At 34.0% G+C, this 14,871-nt stretch overlaps 1 protein-coding gene across 3 annotated transcripts; it reads right to left on the reverse strand.

The window, feature by feature from the left end:
• Nucleotides 1-577: 577 nt before the first annotated feature.
• LOC128168388 (QRFP-like peptide receptor) lies at nt 578-14,235 on the reverse strand. 3 transcript variants are annotated; one of them, XR_008241333.1, is made up of 6 exons: nt 13,517-14,234; nt 6,376-6,812; nt 6,038-6,142; nt 5,143-5,251; nt 3,824-3,994; nt 578-1,162 (listed from the first exon to the last, which is right to left on the reverse strand). XR_008241333.1 is itself a non-coding variant. In XM_052834656.1 (6 exons), exons 1-6 carry the CDS (start codon nt 13,851-13,853, stop codon nt 1,093-1,095), a joined length of 1,170 nt encoding a protein of 389 aa, XP_052690616.1. In that variant the 5' UTR covers nt 13,854-14,233; the 3' UTR covers nt 578-1,092. The 3 variants fall into 3 exon arrangements, 2 of the variants coding, with proteins under 2 accessions (XP_052690616.1, XP_052690617.1); XM_052834656.1 differs by having other exon boundaries at nt 3,883-3,994; nt 13,517-14,233; XM_052834657.1 differs by lacking the exon at nt 3,824-3,994 and having other exon boundaries at nt 13,517-14,235.
• Between the last annotated feature and the right edge of the window lie 636 nt (nt 14,236-14,871).

The raw sequence follows: 14,871 nt of genomic DNA on the forward strand, positions 1-14,871 counted from the left end.
CTATCAAAATTTTTACAACCTTGTTGAATGCTTCCAGTCGAGACTATACTGGGTACACGGTGTTTACAAAGACTGATTCTCTGTGATAGAATGTGGACTGACGTTGGTGTTAGAACAATGGGGCCGAAGTCATCCGGATACTTGTGTAGTCAAAGCAATGAACGAAGCTGAATATTGTCCATAACTAGTACAAGTATCGCCTCTTCCCAGACTTCATTAAAGATCAACAACCCTTTTCCAATGAATCAGTGATAAGTATCTCCTTTAATCTCTTGGATTAAATTATGAAATCCGGAAAGTTATCTTTACAATACGCCCTCATTTTACGCACTTTTGTTTGAACCGAGCGTTCCTATTGGCTGTGGTTTAATGTTTTCCTGGTAGAAGTTGTATAATTGAATGACTGGAAAATACTACTGAAATGTTTATTGTGATGGGAAGGGTTATGGTAGTAATTAACATTCTCTGTCTGGCTCTGTGTGACTACCATGGAACAAAAAATCGTTCCTCATGTTAAAAAATGAGTTATATTTAGAAAACAAAACAAAACAATTGGCATTTTGATGAATTTGATGGTTTCATTTTTTAAATACTTCTGTACAATATCAGAGAATATTAGTAATAGACATCCTTAAAAAAAACCCTAAACCCAAAAATTTTAACAAATGATATCTCTTTGTCAACACGACATAGGATGTATACTAGTTATCTTGAACTATACTGTTTGAGTCGATAAACAGGTAAACAGTGTCTATATATGAAGATTTGGATTTATTTGCAACAATTCGTCATATAGGTAAATATAGTGGAGATCAGAATTTAATACATTTAGCATATAAATTCGAGTTACGGGGCTTTGTTCCAATACAAACATTTTAAGAGGTTTTTCTCTTCTTTATTACTACTTTTCAAACACAAAGAATGTCATGTATACCGAACATTTACAATCATGTACATTGTATTATAGTAACTCAACATTTAACAAATATTCAACAACTAATCAGTTCTGTGAGTATATACATGTAATGTCACAGCGCGCCCTCCGCCTGTACTGTGTGGAATGTTAAAGTTGTAGTGCTTCGCCTCGTCTCTCTACATGGAATGTAGCGCTTTTGATGCTGGACGCTCAATGCTTTCTTTAAAAAAATAATGGCGGTTAATTCTGGAAAAAAGAGATAAAAACCCAATTAACATTTTCAAATTATGGGGAAAAACGGGTCAAAGGTCTAATCGAAATTTCTGACCTACTTATAATTATCCTTAATAAACTACCGCATCGTTGCCTCTTTTTTCTCATGATAAAAAGACTCATCTTAACTACCTGCAGAAACAAATTGCATTGGTATAAAACCAGTTTGTCTACAAGTCGAACGTCGTTAAGTTGGTATCAAACGGTGCGAGCGGTTACCCTAGCTTTGATTTTGATTGGCCTAAATAAGACCGTGGTGCCGTTCTACACAATGAAACAAACATCAAGATGATGAGGCTGATCAAATTATGCCATTAACTTTGATTATAACATCTTTTTCATCTCACGCTTCATGCATAGATTTATCCGTTGCTAATCTTCGTAAAACCCATCAAACAATTCATGAAGACCGCAGTGACACTAATATCGTTAGAGAATTCCTAATAGGACTTTGAAAGTTTTTGCCTAGTTTCGTATCTCAAAGTTCTCGCTATCGAAAAAGCATCGAAGATTTGAATAAAACCACCCACTTTGTTCTTTCAAAACCGTTATCTTTTTCCTCTGATTGGTTACAGAAGTATGCAGAAAACATGGAACAGCAATTTTTATCACAGAGGATATATGCATCGAGAGAATCCATGTCACGGAAGTAAATTAGAATATATAAGCACAAGAGGAAAAAACAAAAGAATTTTATCACTGGCAATTTTTGTCAGCAAATTGGTTGATGGATTACCACGAAACGTTCAGTAGGCCGGCGACTTTTTTTTTTTTGGTGGAACAAAGATATTTACAGTACTGAATAAGATAATTGTCAAGAACCGCTGCCAAAAGCAATAGAGAAAAAGATGGCATTGTTATATGTAAACTCTTCAGTTGGCGGGTATTGCTTAAAGGGTCGTTAGTTTACCCCCATTTTATCGAAACCAACAGTACTTTTTGCTAGTTGAAAAAACTTGTGTTGCAATGAGATAAGGACAGATAAATAGAAATAGTGAAAGCACGTTGTTGACGGCGGGAGATAAGATGAATGAAGTTACGCACGCTTTTTTTTATTTTCGAGTTTCATTTTATCTCGACATCGCAGAACGCAGTTTGAAATTCATGATAAAGTCTTGCGTAATCAAGAATTGGCAAAAGATAGAGGAGCGCAAATTAAGGGCGCAATCAAGCATAGATGTTCATCTGGACGTCATAATCTGGGGTTTTTACTCGGCTTAATTAGCAGTGAGGCAAGAAGTCGGACATTTAATGTTTTGACGCTCTTGTCGAATATCATTCAAAATTCTTTAAATGCACATTTTGTCTTGTTCCAAGAATATCTTATTGTGAGCTTTCCTAAGAAAGATATAATTGCCTAAAGGAAGCATGTTTATATTGATTCAGATTGTCTGCGAATTATTTCCAAAGCTTCTCTTTGAATTCACAATCAAAAAGGGGCTTAAACCGATTATGGTTCCTTTCTGTTTCTACAAAGCAGGAATTTGTTTATATTTACTTTATACACAACAATTTCTCAGCTAAAGGTTTGTTGAAAACAAAACATATGCAAAAGAAAAAGACAGATGCATTTGTGCAAGGGGAATATTTGTTTTTATTGCAAGGCTGTGCAATTCATTCTGAAATCATTATGGTAATTGGAGTACAATGTTTACTGCTGCTGGTGGTACAATTTATTTTGCTGCTGAAAATTTAAATCAATTTTCACAAAATTTAAACCTTACTATGAATTTGGAAACTTTAATGACATTGTAAATTTTGAAATTACACAAACCTAGTTAATTCAAAATTCACACGACTTTGGGACGCTTTCACAAAATTCCACCTGCGGAATAGGTCTGCAGTAATGCACAGAATCCAATTTCGCCCTCCAATCATTTGGGTGGATATGCATGTTTAATATAGCAATGTTTTTACTCTGGCTTTTGTTAATATTGTTAATTATTATTATATGTTTATTGACGAAAACAAATTCTAAAGCCAAATAATGTTATCATTAGCAATTTTTTAAATGAAAAACTTTTTACAATTTAATCCGTCCTTTAATCGAAACGAAGCTTTGAAAGTGGTGAAATCAATCGTAATACTCTTTACTCTCGGGAAATTTTGGTTTTTTTTAATCCATTATCTTGTCAATCAGTTTATACGTAGAATAACTGCCCATACTGCTCAGATGACTGTGGCATTAAAGTATCGCTATACATGTTAACGTATTTTAACAGTTGTTAAATAATAATATTTACAATATCCCATAGATATGCATGTACTCTAGCATTGGATCAAGCAATTTAAAATTGTACGTATCTAATAACATGAATGTTAAGATGTTTTCTGGGTTTTTTTCTCTTAGTCAAGTATTGAGTGAATTTATTTTATTTTTTTTAATTTTATAAGACATGCAATTGAACGAACAACATCATCAATGCAGCCTTACTCCACAGAAACAACAAAGCGTATTTGAGCTGGAAATGGCATCAACTACCCGATGTTCAATCTTCACATAGACAAAATCTATATGGTAATTAAAAGTCTCGAGTCAGTTGATTTATTATCAAATCCATTTTTAAGAAATGGGCGCTTTTTTAAGCATGCTTTAAAAATAGGAAATAGAGGGTGCAATTAAAATGAACTTACTAAGCATGCAACTTCAAGAAAGGGCTTACGGCATGCACAGGTGGTACGTGTAGACTTACAAATCTAGCTGTTCTGACTTTGTGGAATTGAGAGTGGTACTTCTAAATGAATCCATGCGATTTACGGGCGTCCAGCGAATCTTTTTGTAACAACCCAAAAGATTGAGCAAACCTGTCAAAATAACGTGGATTACTATAATACAGAATACTTAGCCTGTTACGTTTAGTCATTGCTACTATTTGGAGGTCTGGCACACTTTTTTCTTTTACTATATTCAATATGGTGTTTTGTACAAATCCAGCAAACAGTGCAGTCTATCTCCAAATCCCAATCCCAGTCCGCTGAATTAGATATCATAGAGATAAAATAAGAACAATGATCACGTCCAGTATATAGTTTATCCTAATTTGCAACCAGCTTATCGCATTGTACCGAAAAAACAAGATTATAAATAGGAAAAGTCAAACAGATATTAAGGTGTCGTGCCCATGTCCGGTATGGTTGAATTTAGAAACGTGATTTGATTTCGCTGTGTCGTGATGGAATCAATCGTCGACGAGTTGTTTGTATCATGCCCCCTGAAAACATCAGTGGTTTTTCATCCCTGAAAATCCCCGAGGTCTTGGCCATTAATATGAATATTTATTGTTATTTTCGAAAGACGAGACAAATTTCGGTAGAGAATGGTCATTGTGGATCCCTATTGCCGTATTATGAATCTGGCAAATAGTTACAAACGTTTCGTTTGATTACCTTAGGTTATGTACCGAGTTTCCTTAATTTTTTGTGCACTTCGTATATGAAAGCCAATTATGAAGACCAACATTTATATTTGTTGTCATTATAGTATGCTTTTGTTATCACATGCAATCAATCGTTGTCTGATTGAAAGGACTCTTGCTGTCTATGAATAATAACGTATAATATCATACACTCCTAAAACTATTTTTCCTTGTAATTAAACAATGTAAGATTCACAGTACGATACAAGAGCACATCAAAGAACTTTATCAATTAAACAAATTCGAGCACTCATTCATAACGTGGTCTACTGCGGCGTATGAATGAAATACGCGTGAGGTGGATTGATCTCCTTCGAGAGAATGAAGTACCATGTTCCTAAAAGAGTGCAAGTCATTAGAGGATCGCAGTTTCTTCCACGCCTTATCTCTTGCTGATAATGACTGCAACATGCACATGCGTATTGTTGTAAAAAAAAAATCTACACCCTCGTGACTACATCTACATGTCTAAAGGACAAGGGGTGACATATAATTAAGCATGCACTCTGACGACGAAATAATGTGGCTTATACCTACCTTTTCTAAAGTTCTCGTTGAAACCCGCGTATATAAGAGGATTAAAGGCGCTGTTTGAAAAAGCTAGCAACATTGCAGTAAACTTGAAATGGATGTACCATTCTTTAAGCTGCAAATATAGAGGAATATAAATTTCTATGTGCCCCTGTCAATAGTTGAGTGAATCATACTCTAATGCAAATTGATAGTAATTCATATTGGTTAATAGTTCCCAGAAAGGTAATTTTAGCAAATCAACCGAGATTAAATGAAAAGTTAGCTTTGTTCATCGAATTCTGTGGTAGGGGCGACATTTGAAAATGTTAATTTGGTTCCTTTTACAAATCTGATTAATCCTAGAAATCGGGCGGGGTTTATTTCTAGAAATTGCTGATAATGTGCTTGACTATTTAGTGATATTAAAATAAAGCATGGGCCAGTCATTTTTGGCATGTCTGTAAAATAGAATTACAAGGAAGCGTTTGCAGCTATTTTCGTAAATAATCGAAATCTTTGATAACGTAAGTTATTAAAGTAGAAGATAAATTGTTAATGAATAGTCAAAAATAGGAACTCCTGTGGAATTATTTTGGCAAAAAAGTTACTTTTTAACGACACTCTGATATAAATCCAATGTCGTAAAATTACGGTATACTTTTATGAAATGAACTTTTAAAACAACGCAATTTCAAAATGTTAGTATGCAACAACAGGAAGTCAATATGTTTACAAATGTTTCACGCTTGTTTGCCAGTGTTTGCCTCAAGTAAAAAAAAATCTGAGGAGATGGTACTCGCATAATATTTTTGTTCTATTCAAGTAACTCGTACCAGAAATTATTTTGTTGAACTAAAATGTATTTCCCTTATAATGAACAGAAATAGTAGTCTGGTATAATTTGCTTTGTTAAACTTACCGGTTCTGTATGATTTCCTCTATATTCCGAATATAAAATAGTGATCTGTAATGGACACCAACAGAGGGCAAACACCGCCAAAATGGCTATCAGCATCACTATAACCTACATATATACAGTTATATGTAAATCAAAGAGTTAACACTGTAGAACATACCTAAATACTTGCGTGAATGTCACATCATACTTAGTACTTTTTATTTTATCTATGGTATATTGTATCAAAGGACAATTAAATATGTTCCCTTGTATCACCTTATGAATTTGATACAATATGTAGTTTTTATCAATAATGTTATTGTAAAAGAGGAGTTTAATTACAATAGTCTATTATGTACCTTTCTCTTCATTTTATTCTGTACCAAATTTTCCTTATAAACTCGTTCTCCTGGTATTTTTGTGGACCAGAGTGTCTTGATTATACCACAGTAGGCCCCGATCATTGCTATGATGGGTATAAAGAAGAGGATAACCGAAACAAAGGTCCAGTAAGCCACACGTGACGGTTTGTGAAAATGAGATTCCCCATCCCCCGAGTCTATACTCCAATCGGAGTCGTCACACCATCTTTCCACGTGGTTCTTCCAGTGTCGTTCGTGTACTCTCCTGTATACGAGCAAAGGGGACGCGACAGCGACCGAGATGACCCAAACGGCTATGATTACCGGCTTGGCTTTTCTTTCTATGATGTGCGCTTTCATAGCGAACACTATTCCGAAGAATCGGTCACACGCCACCAGAGTCAGGGACAGAATACTGGACACTAGTGATGTCACTGAAAGCAAAGAATTTAGCAGATTATGAATTTGAGTATTCATAACGTTATTACAAATTACCAGTTCACATTGCAATATTGAGTAGCTGTAATTCTTTGTGTTTAATCAATTACACAAAGTATATTTGCGACTTGTATAATTAGCATGTATTTTAACGAGAGATTCGATTAAGTTTCAATTGCTGTCCATGTCAAAGATGTCACGAAATAATTGTGATACTTTGTATTTTATCATTTCTTAACAGTGAATGTGTAAAACCGAATGTAAATCATCTACAAAGCTGTTGTTTTGTATTCCTCATTGTAGAATATTACTGCAGACCGCTTTGAAGGCGGGAAACTCATTTAAATTGTAGTGTTGTCAATCAATTAACCTGATTCCGTTCAATCGGAAGCTTGTAGTGCAAGTACATATCTCTTGGTAATTAAGGGATTTGGGACAGTTCGGGTTAATTGAATTTCACTGTATGCTGTCATTTTACTATGTGAGAATTTCCCGTGGAGATCAAGATGAACAAACGATTTGTGAACTCATCCTTTCTTCCACCAAGAAGCTGCTCATTTTCAGGGTTCATTCTCATATCATCTCTTGACCCCAAGCGATTCATAAACGATCAAAATAAACAAAAAGGCTCTTGAACACATACCTTCCATGACAGGAAAGAATCTCAAGATGCTATGAACAGAAGAATGGTTTTTACACTGCGCAGTTTCATACAATAGAGATATATTATTCCGGAAGGGGGTTTGGGAAATAATTAATTAATTGAAGATAGGGCAGCCATTCAGTAAACATTGAAAATCTTTACGAGAACGAATAAAAGAACTCTTATAAAATACGCCATGATTTTCTATCTAAAAAGACTTATTTTCAGGCCATTTAAACCTTCTGGAAACGAAGAGCGGTATAAAAAATATAAGAAACTTTTTAAATCAAATTAATTTTTAGAGCTCAGTCATTTTGGGGCCTATCAGAAATAAATCAATCAAAATATAGTTTATGGCTAGCAAAAAGCACATAAGCGTAATCTTGACCTTGTGGGTAATTTGTTGACAAACACACCTTCGTTAGCGTTGTTTAACTTTTAGATCTTTAATAATATTTGATTATGATTCTTTTCAAGGTCCCTTTCAATTAAAAAAAATCGAGAGTTAGCGAATTCAATATACCCATATAAACTGAATTCGGACAGTTTACGCATGATACCCTGGTTAGCGATTTAAAGACAATGACAAACAAACTTTGAGAAACACTAACCAGACCTTAAAATAACTTTCGGTTCTGGTGAGCTAAAATCTTTTCAAACTTAACTTATTAATGATCATTGGTTGGTGAGTGTATCTTCATTTCAATTAAACCAAATTCCTGAAAACCTGGAATTGCAACAACCTTAAGATTAGTAAAAGACAGCAATCTTTTGGAAATTCCTTTAGTAAAAAAAAACCATGTAAAATATGCATTTTAACGGTAAATTATCATGGTTGGGTTTGTTAAGGCAATCGAAAAAAGAAGGGCGATTATCTCGAAAACGAGAAGTTGGGCACCTGCTATACATCCTTGTCAAAGAATAGGACAGCCTTCCATCTTATTCATTAGATATAGTGAAACCGTCGGAAATAATCTATTACAGAATAAAATACAAGACACGAATCGCTCTGCTCGACAGCGGATCTGAATCAATATTCATTTCAAGTTCGCTGCGGCTATTTCTGATAACTAAATGAATTACCTGTAGAATAAGACACAGTTGTTTGTTAATTCAAGCAGCTAATAACACAGAAATGTATTTTACAAAAAGTATTACTCTATATCAACGGCCCTGTATATTACACTTGTTTAAATGTTAAATGGGCCTGTTATCTTTTTCTTGGAAAATTTCAATATGACAGATATATAAACTGAATACTGTTGAAGAGATGAATGAGAGGGGGTGATAAATAATAAATTTCATATTAATTCACAATATTGTGGATACAAAACAACAAAGGCTGTAGGCACAAAAAACGTTTACTTTATACAATGCAGTGGCCAAAGGCTTTAAGTCAATTATTTTGTATAGAAATACCTATCTATGTTGACGTATTTTCTTGTTACAATGAGAAAAGATCAATGCACGTTGTGTGACAAAGCTCTATTGTGTTCCTGTTTTGTTTTGGGAAAATAAATGTAAGGCCAGCTCAAAATTAGTCTGAGAGAAACTCTGACATTTTTATTACTTCAAACAAAGAAGAGTGATGTTTTTGTTTAGTGACATAATTTCCACCCAAAAGTTAATGGATTTTTTAACACAATTTTCAAACAAAAAATTAGTCTGTTTTCGACACTTTTTTTATTTTCAAAATTTAAAGTTGCACTTCAACTATACAAATTCTAAAGATATTAAATATTTAAAATAATACTGATTACTGATTGTACACACTATGAAAAGGTGATTATCAAGGGCCTGCTTAGAAACAAAACGGTTCTACAATACTATGTCCCTTATCATCATATGAAGCCGAAAAAACTTGTGCTTCTTACACCTATATAATCATGCATATTCTTCTGTCCCTACACCTAGCCTTAGCACACCACTTATAGTCCACAGCGTATGTCATAAGCTGTTGCAGTAAGAACCGATGTCATTTAGAGATCTAAAACTAGCGGTTAACCCATTTACGAAGTCATGCGGTATTAGAAATGCAATATCATATAATTTTTTTCTTCTATCAAAACTAATGGTACATTGTATATTCAAATAATACAATTATGGTTTTCATTTTATGCCTTTTTTAAATCTTTATGAAGGTTCATTACCAAGATGAAGAAGAGACTTTTTGTTAGGGAATAGTGCGCAAACTTCGTTAGTCGAGATAAAAGTAACACTATCCCGTAATGATAAATGGGTAATAAAAATACGTTCGGAACAATTACAATGTAACCTGATCAAAATATCGCTAATTAATTGAAACAGTATTAAGATTTGTATGGTCATATTACAAAAGTTTTGTACGGAAAACTGCCAAGACGCCTTCGCAGATATCAAATTCAAGGAAATGCCAAATGTGGTATCCAATCGTATTGGAAACCATTTCATTTACAAAACAATGATTTTGACGACACTCATGGTTAGCTGCGTTCTGATGCAAAGTGAATTAAGGCGATGTACCGTTAACGGCACAAAGTCAACTACTTGCAATTGATGGTTATTATGACAGAACACGCAATGGAGCCGGACCAATATCGTCCAAAGGATAACTGTCAGTTCAAACAGCCATTAAAGTAATGCGTCCTTGAAAACAGAATATTTAACAAAGTTTCCGTAAAACTTGGTTTATGATGCAATCAAGAGTAAATAATTTGATTTTTTTTAAATGTTTATTTGTTTTTAAAGTTTCATTAGCATAAAGTTTACTTAAACCGGGTAAAAGATTCAAAATATTAATATTGATATCATCAAAAGAATTGATGAACGAAAAAGGTTCAAATCAGTGTATGTATATACGAGTGAACTCCATCCATTTATTGAATTTTTAAATGAAAAAAATTGATATCATAAAATCTTGTTGATGACTTGTACTTAGTCTAATGTGCGCCAAGAATAGGAAAAAACCCAAAATTCCTAGCATGCGTGGAAAACACTAAATACAAAACCTTTTCTACAAATTACGTATTATGAACAGTTTAGTTAAGTTTGATCAAAACTGAAACATTCACGAACGAAAAGTTAGAACAGTTCATCACGTGAGTTAATATGTTTAGATCATGTGATGAACAACTAGTATTTCCGGTCATTTTTACCCGATTTAGGTGTAAGGGTAGTAGTTGATTTGGAAGTAAAACAGTTATGACATGCTGACTAGGGAAGCAGTCCAACTGTTGTCCTACATTAGTGGAGAACCCATGAGATACTGTTGTTCTCTGACTACGATCACGAAAGTTTTCCGGATCTCTAACCCTACGTAAGGACAACGGTTTTGTCTCTTTCCCAATTAGGAATGAAATTATTGTAAACTTATCATTTTTTTTTTCTAATTCACAGCTATAATTTTTGTCGAGCACCATTAAGTAGGGAAGCAAAATATGGAAAATCATTACGATAACCTTAAAGTCAATACGGAAGAGAATCTACTTTGGTTTGCAGGATCTGAACTCATTTGTTGAACAGAAACCTTGAGAATGGTATTTAGGATAGAACGAGGTCGGTTAGTGGGTGGGGGTAAACGTCTAGATCAAAGCAAATGCAACTCAAAGCATGTTCAGATGATGAAGATTCAGGTGTATTTATAATATGCCTTTTTTCTCTCAGAGTGAAGTAAATGGAGCTTAATTAATATCAATTTATAATTTCAAACGCGTTTCCATTAATAAGAGTGCATACTATTATTTTTTATTTGACGTTTGAGAGTATTAATCTACAGTGAAGTTACATAACATGGAAACCGGACAACTTGGCTGAATCATAAACATCGAGAACCTTGAGGTTTTCCTTTTACCTACTTATCGCCATTAACAAAACTTGATGAAATACCAATATATCCATCATGATCGGTTCTAAGGTATTTTTTTCCTGTTTTAATTAATTAATATCTAATCAGGCCATCAATTCCAAGGAGAAACCTTCCTAGTTTTTCACATTACGTCAAAGAAACACTTTTGGACGAAAGATTGAAGATAACTGCATGTGTGTGATAAGTATAACATTCTCCGATCTGTTGAACGTGCACTTTTTCATAAATCCATACTAGAATCTGATTCCTTCTAAGTGTGGATCTGATGTGGGTAATTTCTGAACGGAGATAAAATCTGGTTTTAATTTGTTAATCGGTACGACATTTTGTAATCAGCATGCACATCGTTTTGCACTGAAATAACATGGTACATGTAGCATCTTCAAAACGAGGATTGAAATATGTAAAACGGTGTTTATATTGTCATAAATTAATGGTTAAACTCGATGATTTAGTTTTCTATCATTTTTTTATCAATCGATGTACTATTGCACAAGAACCAGAATGCTTCATTTGATTTGCATTCATTTCTGTTTGAAAAAGTCATGAATTCTCCAAATTATCTATATATTCAATTAAATCATAATAAAATTTCTATTCACATTTATTGAAACACAAGCCGTATATTTATTTACATTATCCAGGCATCTTTCATTCCCGCAAACATACCATGCATGAAACTTCTTTAATGAATATTTACACTGATGAAGTGCAAATAGTTTTTCATGTATAAATTAGTTTAACCTCCAGTGTGGTTAATCAAACCCGGGGGTGGAATACTTCAGGATTTCCAACGAACCCAAAAGATTCCCCTTGAAAGTTGATAATTTATAATCAAAATGATTTTAACGATTCTAGTGCAGCAAAGTCAATTTGAATACTGTTCTCGTATAAAGTCAATTAACATTCCATAACAGAATTAAAAAAAAAGATTACCTACGATAAACAACATCTGAGACAACAACAGTAAATAATGGTTGGTTTATGAAACAGAAGGACGAGAAGTGATCAGCTTAAGGTTACACAACTCCCCGGATTAGTTCACGAATCTAACAGAACGGTATCTAAAACTGTGACTGTTGGGGTGTCTGGAAACCTGTCCGTGAGTCTGTACGTGTGATGGCGTATTTAGCGTACCGTGATGGCTATGCTGCAGTCTGTACACCAAATCATAGGTCTAATATATTACTCCAATCTTAAAAGATGTACATTTCTAAACCAATTCTTCTTACGTTTACATTTTTAATATATTAGTAGCCTTAAATAAGCTTCACGTGTATGAACTGAGAGACAGCTCCTTAAGTGACAGATATCATTTCACCGAGGCCTTTCACCTATGGTCATTCCTTACACCCCCCCGTCCACACAGACTGTTACCGGTAAATTTAGGTTCGGGGTCACCAATTTATAAATTCTAATTTTGTTTTAAATGATAGGGAACAATTCAGTTAAATGGATGCATTTCTTTTACATGCTTAGCAGCGTTTAAGTAAAAGAGGACAGCTTAAGTAAACTGAAGATGGGAGAAAAATTCACCATAAAGTAAACTAAAAGATGGTTTTGTGATGTATATAACGATTCATGCATTTGAATCGCCTTCATATCTCCCCCAAAACTCTGCAAAATTTAAACATTTTAACAATCGGGTTATCATAGATAAGTCTTAGAACTCTATTAGGAGACATTAGTGAATAACCATAATTGTCAATCAAACTCATTTAAAACAACAAGCATAAACGGCAAACGGACGTCAAAACTACATTGATTAATGTCTACTTCCTATTATCCTATTAAATCATTCAATAGAGTATTCAAAACAGTTATAAATCAAACTCAGTTATGTGTTATGTCGAGTAAACAGAATTGTGAACCAAGAATTGGAAGATGAAATAACGCACATATATATTGTTCAATACATGTATTTTCAAATTTAGTGATTTTAAAGCTCAAATAAATGTCTTGAAAAATGTTTGATTTCAAAAGATGTTAAAAAAAAAATCTTCGTAGCCGTAAACGTTTTTCCTTGGTTACATGAATTTGAACATTTTAATGAGCACATCGACTAAAATTTCACTATGTTAATAGATCAGAATTGGTAGCTTTTTAATATGAATTCTTCATGGAAATTTACTCTAACCAAAAAAAGAGAAAATGATTGAAAGTATCCAGAATTGTAAACTTCTTTTTTGGTTTAAATTGACTTTAAAACTTACCTTGAGCAAACGAATTAAATGGGCAAAAGAAGGCCCCAAGGACCCAACCCTCGGTTAGGTCCTCAACCAGATTGACCCAGGAACAGGAAAGGGACACTACCAAATCAGACACTGCCAAATTCACCAAAAAGTAGTTCGTTGTCGTCTGCATTCTTTTGTTTTTTAACACCACTAAGACAATGAGAGTATTTCCAATCAACGAAATCAGAATCAGTAAAGTGTACACCGTGATTTTGACGGCCGCTTCACCCACGGGGACTGAGGTAATATTCATGGGGTAGTCCATTTGCCGGGTGTCAAAGTCGGGAAAACTAAACGTCTCATTTTCATCCATCATTTCAATATTTGTAAGGACAGCGCCAAAAACAGTTAAATCTTCATCAAAACGTTTACCAAAAAAACACCCAAATAACTCGAGACCCTAAAGAGATTGGTACACGAACACAGAATGCGCCTTCAGGTAATTAGCAGAATAAACGGAGCATTCTCCGCACCAATATCAGTCTCTGGCGAGCGTCGTGTGTACGCCGTATTCTTATACATTGAAGCATATCGACTCAATCCGATCAGAGATGTAAAGATTACCCATTTCCTCATATGGAGTTTCCTATACACAGGTTTGGTCAATTTTGAGTCAAACACGGACAGAAGGGAGTAAACAGGAAACCAAAACGTGAAAGCATCGATGAAACGTTATCCCAATATAAATGGAAAAAGAAGTTTATCCTTTGCCAATTCAATTAAGTTTACCTGTGTTTTCAGTTTAATAATGAGGTCACTGTATTTTCTTCTCTATATCAAATATTCACGTTTTCAATCTGATGCATATACTTAACTTCGATTGGCAGACTTATCGCTTGTCTACAACACAACAGATGATTTGTATGCTATACTTCCGTGATAATGGGTGATCTTTTTCTGGTTCAATTGTCAACAGAATTTTACCTAAGACTGATGACCCAAAAAACTTAACAGACACCAAAAAAAAGCATAAAAAAAGGAATCAAGATGGTAGATAAATTTTGGAGGGGTAATTAACAATTGTCGGGGATATAACGAGATGAGATTACCTTTTGTCGTATAAAACGTTTGCCTTTCAATTTCAGGATAAATGTGCATTGTATCAAACATTAAGCACCCTAGTTAAAAGCATTTTGTGGTTCCAACATCAATATTGAATTATTTCGAAATGTCTTTAATTGGAAATTCATTAAACATGATAGGACGTTTCGTGTTTGATTATGAACGATAGTAAGAAGCATCACGAATGTTTCCCATGACAAAACTTGAACTTAATTAAAGCAAAAACTTTTAAATCTTTAATAGACACAATTACGTATGCTTCTACTTCCTCA

This window comes from Crassostrea angulata, chromosome 10 (genome assembly GCF_025612915.1).
Source record: "Crassostrea angulata isolate pt1a10 chromosome 10, ASM2561291v2, whole genome shotgun sequence".
Lineage (NCBI taxonomy): Eukaryota > Metazoa > Mollusca > Bivalvia > Ostreida > Ostreidae > Magallana > Magallana angulata.